Source organism: Thermobia domestica, chromosome 1 (genome assembly GCF_964235325.1).
Source record: "Thermobia domestica chromosome 1, izTheDome1.hap1.1, whole genome shotgun sequence".
In the NCBI taxonomy this organism is placed as follows: domain Eukaryota; kingdom Metazoa; phylum Arthropoda; class Insecta; order Zygentoma; family Lepismatidae; genus Thermobia; species Thermobia domestica.
This window is the reverse complement of record NC_137454.1, coordinates 236,200,997-236,220,903: the sequence shown is the minus strand read 5'-3', so window position 1 is coordinate 236,220,903 and position 19,907 is coordinate 236,200,997. Positions and strand designations below refer to the sequence as shown.

The window sequence follows — 19,907 nt, the reverse complement described above, 5'->3', positions numbered from 1 at the left end:
AGTTTTATCAAAAACGACTCAGCTGATTCTGCTTATATTTCATAAATAAATATTTAAATCCAATAACCCAAGAATAATGTGTAAAACAAATTCTTATATAAAAATATGCAGGAAAGGTAATTTCCTGTTAGGGCTGTTTTTTTTTTTTTTTTTTTGTGTGTGTGTGTGTGTGTCTAATACGGCATGCGATTTTATTGATACTTCCTTCAACTTGCAGAAATATAACTGTTTGGGATTGCAATACATCAAGTTTACGTGAGGTAAAAGGAGAAAATTCTACCCGATGTTGCACGTTTGAACATGCTCATACAAAATAATTTTCCAGTGAAACCTACCGAACAAATTATTCGATTTTATTAAAATATGTTTACAGTTATCTTCTTTATCGCATTCAAACAATCCTCACTTGCTGCGATTGAAAATAGTAGGGTAAACGGGAACAAATACCCCAGACTTTGGGATTTCCATATTTTAAATAATACAATAAGAAAATAATTTTCTGTAAAGACGTTCGCCAAAATTGCTAGATTTTGTCATAATAAAGAGTATAGTTTGTTTATAGCTTAACAAGCATCCTAATGCATGTAGTTAAAATAGATCAAGGCCCCCTTATTGTCCCGATATTCTGAAAGTTATTTCCGCGATAACTTTCGTGAAAAATATTCGCTTTTGAACAATGTAGTATATACATTGCTTGCGATTTAAATTAGTGAAGAATGGGGATAATCCTAGGAAGGTCATTCCGCTGGCACTTGAAAGTCTCTTCAATGGTAACTTTCGTAAAGAAAAAAAATAAAATAAAATAAAATAAATAAAAATAAAATAAAATAAAAAATGGAATATGTGCATTGTAGTATGTTATTTCGGATGCCTCAAATTTGCCACAATTTCCTTGAGTTTAAAATTTTCAAGCCATCTTTCAAGTCTTTTTTTCCTTTTTCCGCAGCGCGGCTATATGAGACTTGGACGTACAGTTTAATGTCGAATCCGAACCACTATCATTCAATAATCTACCGGGAATCGGAACCGGGGCCTCGTCCACCTAAAGGGCGCGTGCTAGTCATAGACCAGCTGGGAGGGCTTTCCATCTATAGATGTAGCCAAAACTTTTCGTATGGGTATGCACAAAGGTAATTAATTCATATTCTCCATCTTACTATAACGTTCTTAAGTGCTCATTTGATGTACCTTTAAGTGGATTTCGAAAACATAAAATGTTATTTTAAGGAATCACTCCCTCTCCTTTGGCCTAGGCGGCATAATGTGGGACGTTAAACTGAATGAATGATGACAAAGGGACCTATATTTCCCCTGCAATTTTTAACTTTTAAGTACGTCAATGTAGTGCTAATAATTTATACACTACCATTACACTGCCAGTCCTAAGCCTGGATAAAGTGTGAAGGGCAGTTGACATTGCGCCTCGAGGCTGTAGCCTACTTAGTACAACCTACTAGTAGACAGCATATAATTTATCGTGACATTTTATAAATGACAATATCGCATGTTATAAATTCATGTGGATATTCTAACCAGCAGTATTTTGCCTAGGATGTGCTAACACACTGAATAATCTCTTGAAGAAACATCCAAATTTAAGGCGCCAACACCTGGAAATCTCCCCCCCCCCCCTAAAAAAGAGACTGTTTTAAAATGTTAAATTACACTCGAATATTAATCTAGCAAACAGTAGGAAATATTTTTCATACTACTACTACTACTACTATTATTATTATTATTATTATTATTATTATTATTATTATTATTATTATTATTATTATTACTATTATTATTATTATTATTATTATTATTATTATTATTATTATTATTATTATTATTATTAGCATCGCCGATTTCCTTCTGAATCGGTCTTATTGTTTTTAGTTTAATGTTCCATGATTATGCTTTGAGGCAGTGGTATAGAGAGGGAGGCTCACCCAGCTCGATCCCCCCCCCTCCCCGTTAGTGCCGTAATATCGAATATGATTTTGTATTATTATTTGTGATTCCGATGTTTTGACTTTTTTTAAAATATAATTTATCATCACAAATGTATTTTAAAGTCATGTTCAAAAGAATAACTTCTTCATTATTGATTGATTTTAAACTCAAGGAAATTGTGGCAAATTTGCGGCATCAGAAATAATATACTACAATTCATATATTTCATTTTTTTCTTTCTTTACGAAAGTTACCATTGAAGAGACTTTGAAGTGCCAGCGGAATGACCTACCTAGGGTTATCCTCATTCTTCACTAATTTAAATCGCAAGCAATATATATACTACATTGTTCAAAAGCGAATACTTTTCACGAAAGTTATCGCGGAAATAACTTTCAGAATATCGGGAGAATAAGGGGGCCTTGATCTATTTTAACTACATGCATTGGGATGCTTGTTAAGCTATAAACAAACTATACTTTTTATTATGACAAAATCTAGCAATTTGGCGAATGTCTTTACAGAAAATTATTTTCTTATTATATTATTTAAAATATGGAAATCCCAAAGTCTGGGGTATTTGTTCCCGTTTACCCTACTATTTTCAATCGCAGCAAGTGAGGATTGTTTGAATGCGATAAAGAAGATAACTGTAAACATATTTTAATAAAATCGAATAATTTATTCGGTAGGTTTCACTGGAAAATTATTTTGTATGAGCATGTTCAAACGTGCAACATCGGGTAGAATTTACTCCTTTTACCTCACGTAAACTTGATGTATTGCAATCCCAAACAGTTATATTACTGCAAGTTGAAGGAAGTATCAATAAAATCGCATGCCGTATTAGACAAACAAACACACACACACACACACACACACAAAAAAAAAAAACAGCCCTAACAGGAAATTACCTTTCCTGCATATTTTTATATAAGAATTTGTTTTACACATTATTCTTGGGTTATTGGATTTAAATATTTATTTATGAAATATAAGCAGAATCAGCTGAGTCGTTTTTGATAAAACTGATTCACATTCGAGAAGATAGTCTAGAAAGATGTCACTCGCAAGAGTTAACTACTACTCCTGAATCTTATAAAAGCCTTAAGTTTCAAGTCTTGTCTCTTATCATTACTAGGAAGTTAATAATAAGATTATGTGCGATGTACTTCGTATTACTTAGTGTACTCTCGAAATCAAATTTATTAGTGATATCTCCTTATTCTGTTAAACTTTTTTATCTTAAGACAGAAGGTTGCAATGCTGATTTCAGGAAAAAGAGAAAATTCATTCAACCATGAAACACCAGTTGTTGAGAGATGTGAAGTACGATAATGGCTTGCTGAGGCTAGAAACCTGATTAAATATTGAGAGTGTATTTGAAGATCATGCAGATGATAACACGTCCCGTTCAGGGGACGTTTACCCGTATTTTTTTCTGTTCTTTACTCCTATTGATAATATTTTTTTCTTGAAATACCTTGGGTCGTTGCGCAACGCTGCAACACTAACATTAGCCGCCACTGCTTCCTTATATTACATACATATATGTATGTTACCTTCGTCAGCTGTATGTTATATACGTATGTGAGATCCTGACCACCTATATTGTTTCATACCGAAAGTACGTATAGATGGAACAGTTATACGGGAAGTATTATAAAACGTGCGTTTTCAGATATAAGTCCGCTGTACGTTAAGTCCAAAAACTACAGGAATTACACATGTAACCTACCTTTTTAAGTACGCCATCTACAATTTTTTTTTCTCAGTGTATATGAAACATTTCCCTGCTCCTAAGTTCCCTCTTTGGAGAGAGAAATTTCTAGTTTTCAGATTTTCCTTCATTTGTATCATAAATTTTACATTTATGCCAAATTTTAAGCTTCCATGTCTGCAGGAAGTACTCTATAGGTTTTGAATCAAGTGCCCTTGCTCCCTTATTTTCCTCCTTGGAGAAGGAACTTTCCAGTATCCGGATTTTTCTTTATTTGAGTCATGGATTCTATGTTTGTTCCATATTTAAAGTTTCCATTCTACTGGAATTACCCTATAGGTTTTTGAACCATGTGACGTAATTTTGCTCCTACAACCCAAGTTTCCTCGCTACATGGGCAAATGTTCAGTTTTCGGGCTTTTCCTTTACTTGTATCACAAATACTTCGTTTGGACCAAATTTCAAGTTTCCATATCTACAGAAAGTATACTATAGGTTTTGAATCTCGTAAGATAATTTTTCTGTTGACACTTATTTTCTTCTTTGGAAGGAGTAATTTCAAATTTTTTGTTTCTCCCCTTTATTTCTACTGCAATTCCTACACTTGTGCCAAATTTCAAGTTCTATGTCTACAGCAAATGTCCTATAGATTTTGATGAGTCAGTCACTACCAAAATTTGAGTTTTTTTTTTTTTTTTTTTTTTTTAAATTCATGATATTCTATCTTGTAATCGGTTTAAGCTAAGTATTCGAATTTTATATACGGCATGGCCTGGTGCAGGTTAATGATGCACCAAGTATCGTTGCACTGTCTTCATGGAAAGTGAAATTATGGATGATCGAAAAATGTCTTTAGTTGTTTCATGTAACTATACTCATGGCGCGTTCCAGCCAGAGAATCTGGATTGGCATTGCCGTGCGCCTTCATGATAGGTCGCTGAAATCCAAGCCCTACTTATCATCTTCCTGTGTTTCTTTTAGTAGTTAAAAGGGGAAGCATATTGTGAATCCATGAAACTTCAATGTACAACTTAACTTGTATATAAATCCAAACATATATTAATATAGGTCACAAAATGCATATCAGTTCTTACATTAAAAAAAAAAAAAAGTCTCATTATGACTCTATGTATAGGAGTAATGGTGGGTAGTTTGGAAAATAAAATTTCATTCTTAAGCGAAGTTCTAAAGTTATGTGGAAGAAGTGCAAGATGGATTATGACGAAAATTGTAAACGGGCAGAATGAATGTGTTACACCGTATAATCCAAAGAATAAAATCGCAAGACCTAAGATATAAGTAGAGAGGGGGGGGGGGAATATGAAACTTCATATTTTATATCATGCGTCGTAGGGTCTACAAGCATTTTAATATTTAATGATATGTCGAATCAAAATAACATGTTTCAAATTTTCTTATTTCAAAAAATTTTGGCAAAAATTTCATATTTAGTGTCAATTTTGTTATTTCTTGATATTCTATATAATTACGTAATATGCCCAAATTAATCTCTAACTTCGTTGAACTCAGTGAACTAGCATTACCACCAAAGATTAACATTCTTCCCCTTCCCTATGTAGAAGAGGAGATACCTTTCATACCTGGTCAACACCGATAGACTGAAGACCATCTTCCGGTTATAAAGCCTACATATTGGTGGAGTTGGCTCCCCTACCGAGTAAGAGTCTACCAGCATCAGTAATAATAGTAACGGAGCGTCGTTTTAAGGTAAGCTCATATCTCAAGTTTGGTGCCAAAATCCGTCCCAAATCACTAGCTACCGAACCCTAATGTATGACCACAATCTGAAAGACCCAACCAATGAGCTGGGAATTAACACGAAACTAGGGAGAGATAAAAATCCCAGTACCGCCTACCTCACGTTATGGTTATGAGGTATCACCTGCACTATATTGGAACTAATGATTCGTGTAATCCTAATACTTGGGAGTAGGAAGAATCTCTCCTTCCCCGACAGGGCTGAACGCAAACTTAATAAACGAGTCCAGGTTTTTCTTCTCTATATTAATTAGAAAATTCGAACAAAGGCGAGTATTTACAATACTTGTGTGCCTTGGTATAAAACTTACGTATACTCATAAAAATAGTATTACACATGAGACGAGAAGTGCCTTTTCATATTCAAGACGAGACAAGAATTTTCACTAACATTGTGTGTAACACAAGTTCACCCAAGTCTTACAAGTTATTTATTTATTTAACAATCACCAGATACAGCTCAGAGGCATTTATATGCGGTACTTGATATCTAACAACAACAACAATGGAAAGGATTTGGGAAGGTATCGGCCAGTGACTGTTTAGTAGGTACCATCCCGGCATTTGCCTGGTAGGACTGAGGAAATCCCTTGAAAACCAGGGTTTCAGGATGATCGGCAGCGGGAATCGAACCCACGACCTCCCGAATGCGAAGCCAACTCTCTACCACTTGAGCTACTTCGCTCGCACTTGAGCTTATTCTCAAACACTGCTTTAGAGTAACCTGATTCATTGTAAAATAATAATAATAATAATAATAATAATAATAATAATAATAATAATAATAATAATAATAATAATAATAATAATAATAAATTTAGCGATTTATGAACACAATGAAGAACATTTATTAACATTTTAAAATACGCAAGTTATTACACAATATACACCAATAATAAGAGCTCCTTCGTGGCTAAGCGGTCAGCATATGCGCCTTTGGCGTGGGAGACCCACTTTCGATTCCTGGCGGGAGCTCATATAGTTCGGATTACACACTAATCAGCAGGTCCACGTCTCATATAGATTTGCTTCTGAACGGGGTGTTAAACTCAAAATCAACACAACACCAATAATAAATGGTTAAAATGTTGTTTTATCATACCTTTCGTGGATGTCTCTTGACGAGAAAGGGCTCTGATTAACTTTTAGATGAATTGAAGAAAAAAATAAAAGCATAAATTTATAAAACAAGACAAGACGAGATCCTGGAAGGACTCTTTCTCGTCTCGGTTCTCAGCAAGCTCCTTCTCGTTTCATTTCGAAAATTTTTCGTCTCGTCTTGTCCCATAAATATCCAGTCTAATGTAGCTAAAGGGAAGACTGGATAACAAAAGTCTCAGATAGGCCGAAGTTTTATTAATTACTAGTTGAAAATACCCATGCTTCCCACAGTGGCTGTATTTGGAAGTCAGCGCCTGTAGGAGTATCACCATTGATCTCAGCGACCGCGAAAATCATAGATTTGATACTAATATGGGTCATTTTGGGGTATTTTATATGTCTCGGATTCCTCCCCCTCCCCGCTGACTCCCGGCCCACATTCAATTGTAACTAAATTTGCAAGTCATCGCTAATGGAAGTGTCACCATTGATTACAGCGACCGCGAAAACTATGGATTTGACACTAATATCGGTCATTTTGGATTACTTTTATATGTCTCGGTATCTCACCCCACCCATCCCGGTGACCCCCGGCCCGGAGCCGAATAGCGTGTATTTGGAAGTTTATGCGATCGGAGTTTCACCATTGATTTCAGCGACCGCGAAAACTATGAATTCGACACTAATATCGATCATTTTCTACTACTTTTACATGTCCCAGTAAACGCCCCCCTGAGACCCCAATGGTTTGAATTTTGACAAAAACGTTTAACTCTGGTCTGGAGTCTGAACCAAGGTATTCGTGACTAAAATTTGGTAACTCTCGGTCAATTTGTCTGGTTCCCTAGCCGGTTCCGGTAAACGCCCCCCCCTGAGACCCCCTGGTTCAAAATTTGAAAAAAGGGCTTCGTCTTGATCTGGGCCCTGGGCAAGGTACGCTTGACCAAAATTTGGTAACTCTCGGTTCACTCGTCTGGTCCCCAGGCCGCACACAGACAGACTCGCTATTTTATTTATATTAGATTAGACAGATGATAGATTAGATTCATTTCTTGCTTCACCTACACCATTAAAACCACACTTTTCATATCAAATCCCACTCTTATTAATATTTTCTGAGCTCTTATTGCAGACAAATACACTGCTGTTTATGAAAATTGCAACACCCAGAACAATGGAATTTATTCCAGAGATTAGGTACATGATAAGACACAAACGGTTAGAATTACAGAACTCTACATCACCTGTGACCTTGAAAAATCAGTATCGTGTGAATGAACCACGTGCTGTGATCATCACCTCTATATGTCCTGGTATGGAATCGAGAAGGTGCTAGAAATCTTCTCAGAGGATAATCTGCCACGCGGTTTGTATGCGAGTACACAAGGCATCTACGTTTGTCGGGCGGACTGTGACGAAGTTTACGCCCAACCATATCCCAAACATGCTCGAAGCGCGACATGTCAAGCGACCAGATAGGCCAGGGAAGTAGGATACCTGCCGTTCTGCGAAGAAAGATTTCTCATTCCTCACTACATGTGGCTTCGCATAGCCCTGCCGAAATATAGCTCTGAAGTTGTCTGTAGGTTGAGCATCACCCCAGGCTCTAAAACCTCACCAATATACCTATTGCTGTTGAGATTGCACTGTATGGAAGAGTTGCGATCGCATGTTGTAACCAATATGCACATCCCACACCATCACACTGGGTTTTTGTCCGCTATGACGCTTAACAATGCAAGCTGGCAGATTGCGCTCACTACGATATTGTCCTACGCGAATGCAGCCATCACTGTAGGACAGTTTGAAATAGGATTCGTCCGAAAGCTGCACATTTTGCCATCAGCACGCCAGGGTTGGTGTTCGCATGTCCTTATCAGTGTGATGCCTTTGTGGTTTCTTATCAAGGTGAGCCGTCGCAACTGTATGCAAGCCACCAGTCCAGCCTTCAGCAAATGACATCGAAAAGTCGACGCTGACATGGAAACATCCGTGACATTGCTCCAGCGTTGAGCTAACACTGTGGATGCCGCTCTCCGGTCCGTTATAACCATCTGGACAAGGCCTCTCATCTCGTGCTGTGGCCACACTGCGTGGTCCAATACCTGCTCGTCGCTTTGTACGACCCTCATCTGTCCACTGCTTGCATACACGCATCACTGTCGTAGCAGCATGTCCTTTACGAGCAGCAATTTAGAGGTACGACAAACCCGCCTTCAGGTTAGCCGATGATTCTGCCCCGTTCGAACTCACTCAACTACGTATATTGCGGCCTTTAACGTCGACGAGGCATACTGTCACTTGCATATCTGTTTCCACTTTGATTGATCACTATTCGCTGCCTCCCTTCGACATGCACTGATCTTGTGTGATACCACACTGATCATATACATATGTCTACGCCATTTGTCTGAAACTTTAATCAATTACTCCTACAACATCCTAACACATATTCGTAAGGTTTGAATTCATTCTGGCCATTCGTTCTCGGTATTGCAATTTTCATAAACGGAAGTGTACTTTATAAATATGTATTATGCATTTAAAATATTAGAAAAAAGGAAAATGCATTAGAAAAGGAAAAGACTCTGCAGCAATTTGTTTTACTTCAATACCTTGCACTTTTAAACATGTTTTTCTGTTTTGTTATTGTCACAACTTAACAGATTTACAAGCGTGGCCATAGATTTTCTGATGTAGGTTCTATTGACATTTTGACCAGTTGCCCGCTTGCACAGGCTTATTGTGGAGAGTTGAGATTTGTCCTATCTTCTTTTATTTAACAATAGCTTTCATACAGTATGCTACTTGACCCCCGGTTCAATTTGTAAATTTTGAGTTGGAGCCCGCCTGGAACCCTGCGAGTGCCCCGGGGACACAAATTTTTCCCTGTTTGTGCTGGGATCCCCACACTAATTTGATATGTATTCGCTGAGTTTCCTTACCCGACCGTTTCCGAAAAATCTGACTCGAAATCTGACTTTGTAATGTATAGTATGGAGCTCAATTTCTAACTTTTCACGCTTATATCTCTGCAACGGTTGCGATCCAGGATGTATCCCTTTTCGTGTTATGTTCTTTTGAGACAAAGTAACCAACGGCCATAGTCTCGACTCGAAGTTAGAGTTACACTTGGATAGGTTCCTTCGTTAGATAAAGTGATATATATAATCACTTTAAATATAAATAAGTGTTTTTTCTTATATATAATCTCTCTCAATCGCGGATTTAAACCCTGAATTCACCTTGCATACACCACTGATTGTTAGAAAATTTGAGGAATGGTTGCGAATAAAATTAGATGACGATTAACGTAATAGGTATATTAATAGGCTTAACGTATCCATTAAGTGCTAATTTTTACCGCATATGTGTAGAGAGAAAATTAGGTCGATTTGAATGAGGCTGATCATATTAAGTATAAAAGTAGAAGTGAAAAAATAAACAGGTGAGTAGTTTTTCGCACCTAGATAATATTAGACTTCCAAATTATGCCATGCATAAGTATCGAAAGGCTTATATCATTGATATTTTAGTCTCTCTATCTGTCAGTTTAACTGTCGACAGGTACCAAAGCATAAGCAGGAAGAGATACCAACAAGCTATATTTTGTAATCGATTCAACGTATTAAGAATAGGTTCACTCTCATTCATTAACCGTCTATTAAAACTCGAAGTGATAGAAATTAATCATTTCCGTTTTCAACGTTGATCACCAGAGATAAAAAAAAAAGTGAGTTTGGTTTCATAATGCGAATGTACGGTAGACTTCGAAACTATCGAATGCAATACTCAAACTTTAAAAATATGTTCCTTGGACGCTGAATCCATACCCTCCAAAAATGGATTTTCGTCACTTCCGGTTTGAATATATAGATAAAAGTCGAGACAAAACTCATCCTTTGTACGCTGAATCTGTGTCAAATAACCACTTTTAGATATCTCTTATCATTTTTGTTCTATGGAAATTAATATTAAAACTGGAAGTAGTAGTAAGTTTGAACCACTTCTGGTTCTCGTACAATGTTGCGGGTGGTGATGTTATATTCTCTTGAGACCCTGAATAGATTGCAAAAACACCTTGTTGCTAACTATTATCGTTTTGTGTTCTATGAGGATCAACATTGAAACCGGAAATTGTTGATTTCTATCATTTTGGGTTTGAATGTAAGATCAACGGGAGAAATGTGACCTATTCTTGGGATACTGAATGCATTGTTAAAAGTCTCTTCTTGATATCTTTTACTATGTTCGCTCTATTTAAATCAGTATCGAAACAGAAATTAATGTTAAATTTCAAACACTCCCGGTTTTGGGAACTCATTCGTGGCTAAGCGGTTCACGCACACGCCTTTGGCATGGAAGACCCGCCTTCGATTCCCGGCGGGAGTTCATGTGGTTCGGATTTCACCTTAATCAGTAGCTCCCGTCTTATATAGCCTTGCTGTCTGAAGCAACGTTAAACTCAAAATCAACTCAACTCAACTTCCGGTATTGGTAGAGTGTTGCGGTTGGTGGCGATATGTTCTCTCGAGATTCTGAATGGATTAAAAAAAATGATTGTGCCTATATAATGCCGGTTTTGCCCTATGATGATAAACGTTAAAACTGGAATGGTTAGTTTCAACCAGTTTCGGTTGGAAAAAATGGTTAACGGAGGAGATGGAACGTATTATTGGGGCGCTGAATCGATTGCAAAACACAGCTTCTCAATATCTTACCGTTTTTGCTCCGACACCTGCCCAAATGGCAAACGGACGGACAAACGCAGCCATTCTATAAGATTTCCGACACTTATGCATAACACAGTTTGAAAGTTTAAAAGCGAAAAGACATAGTTACAAGCGTTTTTCTTTTTCAAATCAATTCAGCCGGGATACTATCTTCACTCATATCTCTGTACTAAAACCGGAAATGGTAGAAATTTACCACTACTTCAAGTTCAATATTGATCCCCATAGAACAAAAACAGTAAGAGACAGCGACAAAAGAATTTCTGGAACCGACTCAGCGTCTCAACAACAGGTTCTGTCTAGTTCGTTAACCCTCTGTTCAAACCGGAAGTGTAGACATAAACCATTTCCAGTTTCAACGTTGAGGATCATAGAGAAAAAACGGTAAGGGGTATCGAGAAGCGATCTTTTAAAATCGATTCAGCATCCCAAGAATAAGGTACATTTCCTCCATTAACTGTCTATTCACACCGAAAATGATAGAAATTAACAATTTCCGGTTTCAGAACTGATCCTTTCCTTTAAAAAAAAAAAAAAACAATCAATTCAGCTTCTGAAGAAAAAATATACTATCTTCACCCGCAGCTCTGTACTAAAACCGGAAGTGGTTGAAATTTATTATTACTCTCATTTTGCTCAGCTCAATTGAGCAAAATCAGTAAGAAATATTGAGTAAGGGTTTTTGATATGTACACTCATGTCCAAAATGATTGTCGCATATCTATAACTGTCTTCCGGTAACAATTTAATTTGACAATGATGTTGCAGGGCACTGTTAATACTGATACTATGTGTATAATCGGGAAATGTATATTTGTGGTAAATTTCATAGGAAAAGAATTACAAATACGAAAATTAGAATGAGTAAAACAAAATGTTGCTAAATGGAGAAGGATGTTTTGTTTTCGTTTTATTGTTCTTATTTACTGCTCTTTTGACATGAAATTTGCCACATACATGTCTTTACCAACTATATACATACTAACATTATAAGAAATGCCGGGTGAATTCGTTATCAAATTATATTAGTCGTAGAACAACATATTTATAGACATGCGACAATAATTTTGGACATGAGTGTACAACGGACAGTCAAAAAGTTCTCGGAATTTTGTTGTAACTGTTTATTACTACAATTGGCACTTCCAGAACCCATATACAATTGTTCCACCGCTCCTGCAATTGGTGGAAATAGCGACGAAAAGTTTCTTTTGGTATCTTCCAAAGTTCAGCCGTCGCGTTGCTTTTAATCTCTTGCTACGTTGGTTAAACGAAAAAAAGCTAATTTTTAGCTTTGGGAAGAGCCAAACATCCGATGGTTTTTAACTGTTTTTAAAAGCAGATTTTCTCCAATTTGCACATGAACTTGATGTTTGCGCGTTACTCGATTTTTGAAATTGCGCTGACTGATCACTACTAGTGGTGGGCACAAAAACCGGTTTTTCGGTTTTCGGTTTTTAGAAAAACCGAAACCGGTTTTTGAAAATTTTCGAAAAACCGGTTTCGGTTTTCTTCAAAACCGGTTCGGTTTCCTCCGAAACCGGTTATCTGTTTTCTCCAAAACCGGTTTCGGTTTTTCACCTGATCCGGTTTCGCTTTTCTTCAAAACCGATTCCGTTTTTTTTTTCAAAATTTGTTCTATTTCTGACCAGAATGGTGTTTCGTTGTTTTCCGGAAACCGAATCCATTTCCACAGAAATAGTCTTGTTTTCGAAAAGTTTTCACCGAAACCAGTTTCGGTGAAAACCGAACCGGTTTTGGAGAAAACCGAAATGTCGTTTTTCGGGTTTCGGTTTTTATAGAAACCGGTTTTCGGTTTTTATAAAAACCGGTTTTGCCCATCCCTAATCACTACACACTCCTCCGTTTAGTTACACTATTCGTACACTGCCTGTTAAGACGTGTTCATACTTGTTAAATTCAGTATTAGGTAACCTAGGGACTGTATTGCCCAAGATTCATTGCGATTGCGTCACAAATGTCAGAACTACAACAACATTCCGGGAGCTTTTTGACTGCCAATTGTACTACTTGCTGTTTAAGTGTAAAATTCGCGAAGCTAAACTATACTATGCATAATAATGGGAAGTCTTTTAGAACGGCTATATTCGTCTGTCTGTTAATAGATATCAGAGCATAAACGGTAATAGATAGCGAGAAGCACTTAATTGAGTGGCATAATAATAGGTTCATCTCTATTCAATTCGAAAGTAGTAGATATCAACCATTTTTTTTTAAATTTTAATTTGATCACCGTACAGCAGAAATGGTAATAAAAAAGCGAGAAACTATTTTCTGCAGTCGATTATGCGTCCCAATATATTCTACCACCTCTCTTTCTCGCTTTAGTAAAACCGGAAGAGGTAAAAACCTGCTACCACGTCCGGTTTCAATGTTAATTTTCACAGAGTAAAACGGTAAAAGACTGTAGGAGAGTGCTTCCTGATATGGCTCCAGTGTCCCAAGGATAAGTTTTATTTCGGCCTTTTACCCTTAAACTCAGATCGAATATCTGCGATCAGTTTCAATAGTCATCATTATGAAAAAAAACGTTAATAGATGGCGAGTTGCAGTATATATATATATATATATATATATATATATATATATATATATATATATATTCAAATCTTTTAGTTTAACGTCCCACGATATGTCCCTCAGGCTCATGATTAAGTGAATGATGAAAAAATCGGTGGAATGACAATGTAGGAGGAAGTGGAAGTTTCTCGAGAAAACCCAGGGGCACGATATTGTCCACTGTAAACTTATTTGGCTGGGGATCGATTCAAGGACCTCATGCACCAGAGGTAAGCTCTCTACCAATGAGCAACCGTGTCCCCGACTATGGCGCAAATCTCAGGGAAGACAAGGGGGACATGTCCCCTCCAATCTTGGAACTGGGGGGACTGTCCCCTCCCAATAATCCTATTTGAAATGTGTTTTTGAGGGAAGAAATGGCATCATTTGTATCCGATTGCCACAAAGGAAAGAAGATGAAATTGATGTCTCCCCAGAATAAGCCTCAAATCTGCCCGCTTCCCAATATTGGAGACAATTCTGCTCTCCTGATCCTCCACAGCATTGTTTTTCAACTCCGTAAATATTTCGAACATACCTTAAAAAAAAAAAAAAAAAAAAAAGGTTATGAGAACGGTATTACCTGTCCCCCCAATATTGAAAACAAATTTGCGCCGCTGGTCCCCGATATATATATATATATATATATACACACACACACACACATATATATATATATATATATATATATATATATATATATATATGTGTGTGTGTGTGTGTGTGTGTGTGTATAGATAGATAGATTCAGTATAACAAGAACATGTTCTACCTCAGACTTTATTCCTCTATTCCAACCGGAACTACTAGAAATTCACCACTTCCGGTTTCATTATCAGTTTTCATGGAGCGAAAACAGTAATAGAGAACAAGAAATGGTTATTTGATATGACTTCAGAGATTCACGAATTAGTCAAATCTCTAACTTTATCCTTCTATGTATTACAATGGGACTTTATTTATAAATCCACTATTCTAAGTTTTAGTTTTGAATTCCCATAGTTTAAAAGTCTACTGTAGTTTCACAAGGTAAAACTAAAATTATTTATTAGTGAAATGTGAATATGATATAAATGACGGGGATGACGAAATATTTTGTAAGTCTTCAAAAGAGTTAAGAGCTTTCTAGGGGCTATTGCATTTCAGAGAACAAAAACGTGAATATTATGTATAAGCGCCAGCAAATAAATAAATAAAAGAAAGAAAAAAAACAAAGAAAAGATAGGAGGCTGCCTTTCGAAATCTGAATGTGGAGATGAATGAAAACAATTAGCTAGGTCGAATGGAAAACTAACCAGGAAGTGTTAGAAAGAGTAGGGCAGAAAAGAACATTACTGTATATAATTAAAAAAAAGAAAAGAAAAAGAAAAAAGAAAAGAAAAAGAAAAAGAAAGGAAAACTAGAAGTGCTTTTGTATTTTAAAGTTGAAACTAAATGAAATATGTAGTTCAAAGTCCAACGCTTATGCCCTGTAGGTTAAAGGGAGCGGATGATAATAAAACTGAACTATTATGAAAGAATTGGTGGAATGCGAATGTTGGGGGAAATGGGAGAACATCGAGAAAATCCACGGACATGGTTTACAATGTCTACCACAAACCCACGTCGCCTGAGATCGAGACAGGAACCGCTCACACCAGGCTCACCGTATTAGTCTCTTAGTTTACAATGGAGATGAATTTGTTCATGCAGAAGTTTGGAGTGTGACTTGAACCCAAAGCTGAGCGTTTTAGAAGAACATTAGTGTTAAAGCATGTAAAATTCTGATTATAAGATGTGGTGGACAAGCTTTTTCAAATAGTATTTGCAGTAACGGCCTTTACGTATGGCGAACTGGGCAACTGCCTGGGGCTCTTCACTTCAGGACAATACTTTTGATTTTTAAAACTTTATGGACAAGCGATTATGCGTCATTCGATAAAATTCTAGGTTATGTTTAAGAGTTACCCCTAAAGTTCCAAAGCTACAAAAAAGCAATTAAAACATTGTTAGGTTATGTTAGTTTAGGATAGGTTAAGTTTAGTTACTTTAAGTTAAGTTAGGTTACCCGGTAAGACTTTGGTTAGACTAGAACAGTGACTGGAACCAGTTCTCATAGAAGCTTATAAAAATTTAGTAGATTCTCGTCATTGTTCTTATATAATTCTGTAAAACTCAATGCGGAAATATCACATTCAACGCACCGATTCGACATCCTACACGACTACCATGCTGCTGAATCACCGAAACCTTCCGCATGTTGCAAATGTTTCCCACTTCTGCGTATCATTTCCTGAATTAAACATAAGTTTACTCCCAAGCTTAACACCTAAACATCACATAAGAACCCCAAATCATTGTTTCTAACCTCATCTCTCCTGTAAATTTTCCTAATTTTTATGAAAAACGGAAACTTAACGGAAACTCGAAACTTAACAAAATTCAACAGCTTAGAAAATCCCGAATAATCAAACCGATTATAGTTCTATAAGTAGCCCACCTGCACGACATAGACAAATCCACCATGAATAAAAAGCATTCCCATTATTGCTTTCATTTAAATATTTTGTGTAGTTAATATGGTTGCACTTCAATTTATCTTGTACTGTTTGTGTAATCAGTACCCATCAAGGAAGTGCTTTGTGACGTTATCAATACACGCGTTTTAACTCCGAGGAAGTTACGAAGTTCATCTACAGCATTAATCTGCCGCAGAATTTAGTATGAGATTAAATATACATACATATATATATATACAGGGTGGTAGGTAACTCCACCGACAAACATTGGGAGGTGATTCCTTATATGAAATGAAAGAAAAAAGTTCTAATAAACATGGTACGAAAAATGTCTCCTTTCAGAGTTATGAACCGCCGAAAATTCGAAAATTCATGTTTCGAAACGCTCTGCCTTAGAAACTACAGGACCGATCCCAAGCGGTTTAAGGAATTACAAAGGAACTAGTATGCGCTCTATCTAAATATCTATGTTCTACCGTGGTCCATTATCGGCGAAACGAACTGTAAAAACGAAATTGAGGTATAGGGATACTCCTTTAAGTACTAATGGCGCGTTCGTTTCGCCGATGACGGAGGATGGTAAAACATGGATATTTAGATAGATCGCATACTAGTTCCTGTGTAATTCCTTAAGCCGCTTGGGATAGGTCCTATAGTTTCTAAGGCAGGACGTTTCGAAGCATGATTTTTAGAATTTTCGGCGGTTCATAACTCTGAAAGGAGACGTTTTTCGGCCTGTGTTTATCAGAACTTTTTCTGATATAAGGAATCACCTTCCAAAGTTTGTCGGTGGAGTTACCTACGACCCTGTATATATAATGTCTTACCAACCCAATGGGAAAGTATATCAAAAAAATCGCAACTCCCTTCTGTGTTTTTTAAATAATATCTTTGGCAAAATCTTAGTGATTACTTTCCCAGTTTTCGTAACGTGCAATCCGCTTAGTTGAGTGTCTCAATCAGTGGCTGAGGGGGCACAGTAGCTTAGTAGTAGAGCGCTTACCTCTAGTGATGGGTCTCTGGTTCGATCCCCGGCCAAGTAAGTTTATGGTGGACAACATCGTGTCCGTGGGGTTTCTCGGGGTACTCCTGTTTCCTCCAACATTCTCAATCCACCAATTCTTCCATCATCCATGTCCCTTAGCCTAAAGGGACGTTAAACTGGAAGAGTTTTTTTTTTTTCAAATGCTGGCTGACGAAAACAAGAGAAAATCGCGAGTGGAAGTTCTGCTTGCTACGGAAAGGACATTCTTATAACGTTATGTTATACTGACTACTATTGTCACAATAGTTTCTGATTTTCACATTTATCTTACAGAACTCCTTCGTGACTGCATCGTTAGCGCGAGAGACTGGTTTGATTCCCGCTGTAAGTTCATGTGGTTCGGATTCCATTTAAGGATGTAGGTTTACTTTTATAGAGCTTCGGTGCTAAAAGGAATATAAAACTTGAAACCAACTAACCTATCTATTTACTCTGTAAACACAAGATGTTAAATATAGAAAAGAATTAACTAATCAAAATGTCATTTGTCAATGATGAATTGAAAAGTTACTCAAAGGAATTCGTTGTATTCTAAAAATGAATTATATTTAACACAGTGAACCATTGTGAATCCATTGCTGGATAGATATCCCTCGAACTTCTGTGCACAGTCATTTATCTTTGACGATTCATTTTCACATTACTTCAGTGGTTTTTAGTTTAATCACATTACTTGTATAAGGACATTCCTTAAGTTTATCCTTGTAGCTTCATATCTAATTAAGGATTGCTTTGGTCCACCTATCATCATATCTTCTTTCAATATGATCGATTCATTATCACTGCAATACCTTTCCATTTTCATGATAACATCCGCTATTCTCGTCACTGCTTTTGCTCCGTGTGATTGTTTTCCTATAGTTGCGAGTGGTTCCCGATGTGCAAATTATACATCCCAGTGTATATATTGTAACAAAGCTATAAGGTGGGCATCCTCGTTAGGTATAAAACATAAAGGTGAGGTATGTAGTACAGTATTTACAACATAATGATATCAAAGGACAAATATATAAAAATATGATAGTACTATAGTATTTTAAGTGGTATCTTTAGACTTTCGAGGCCTTATGCAGAGTCGTTCTGACGCGTGATTAGTGTCGACTTCCTGCAGTAGCCAGGCCTTTAGTATAACGCTAATCATACGTCAAAACGACTCCGAATAAGGCGGTAGAGGTTTACATGAAAGTTGATAATAAAACAAACACTGAAGGTAAGAGAGTAATTATTCCGAAAGTTTAAATGTATGCATGGTAAAATTAAATAGTAGGCAATTCGATAAATACAATATAATGGCAGTGGTAGCCTACCATAACGACGTTGAACTATTCGTAACACATTATCAATGAAATCTGATACACCTTATGATATACCACTTAACAATCTAACCCAACTGACACTACAACTATAATAGTCTATGTAAGAAAAAGTGTATCAAACTTAATATACTTACCTGGAGAACTTTTAGGAGATGCTTCATCCTCAAAGATATTCGTTGCTCTTCTTCAGTGATGCCAGTAGAAATGAGTAATTTATCAGGCGTCAAAGCAGAATTAAAAAAAAAAAAAATCACAAAACAGGAAGATTGTCAACTGTTCAATGCACTTTGAGAGGGCTTAGAAGGCAAACAAGTTTCACTGTCACTACCAAATGGAACAAGGAAAAGAAATGGTCTCATCACACCTGTGATTGTTGCGATAACAATGCTTTCAATATCTTGCAGATAATACATCTATGAAACGTAATTACTAAAGAGCACAATGGGAGCATAGACTGTTCTTAGAAACGTCACGTAAAAGACTTGTTGATGATTATGGTAATAGCAAAGTAGTTTCCTTCTTCTGTTGTTATAGGTCGATGGAAAATCCCCACTGCTAAGCAATGTTATTGACGCTCGTTACAATACACTCATCAAAATGAACTTTGAATTTAATTCAGCGAGATATTACATTTTAAAAATTGTTTTGAAAACGAAGTTCAGGAAACTAAATTTATGCATAGTGATGTCAAAGATATGATAATTGAAGCAAGCACCAGGAAGCTAAATCCGTTTTGAAGTATCCCCTTTTGTACTTCTTGGATCTAACACATACATTCCCAAAACATTTTAGTCTTCAAGAAACTTCACTCGGCAAAAGCCATTGTGATACGATGTCCAATGTCAACATTGTACCTAAATAGTTTTGCATATAAGTTACAGTAACTCCGAAAACAACTTGTCAAGACTGGCAATAACCGTAAATAGCCTTCAGTCACCAAGCAAAAGTTAATGTGTTGAACAGTTGACAATATCACCACACTCTCTTCTCGATACTGGAACTACAGCAACAGTTCTTTTTAAATATCGGGAGCCCAATGTCAAGTTCTTGCAAATGAGCAAAAGGCTTCTTTCGCGTCATCAATATTCAGGTCACGCCAGAAACTGTTTAGGCAAACTCTTAGCTTTTCTTTCATTGGTTGCCTCCAGGCGCTACCACGTGCGAACGTCACTCTTCTTTTATGTAATAATAATA

The 19,907-nt window shown here is 36.7% G+C and overlaps 1 protein-coding gene across 1 annotated transcript in view; it reads right to left on the bottom strand.

Annotated features, from left to right (window-relative positions):
• Positions 1-19,907, bottom strand: part of LOC145679030 (uncharacterized) — a 26,866-nt gene extending 6,959 nt beyond the window's left edge. The window contains exon 1 of the mRNA XM_081749632.1: positions 18,848-19,907. Coding sequence (XP_081605758.1) covers positions 18,848-18,874 — 27 coding nt within the window. The 5' untranslated portion in view covers positions 18,875-19,907. The remainder of the gene's footprint in view (positions 1-18,847) is intronic.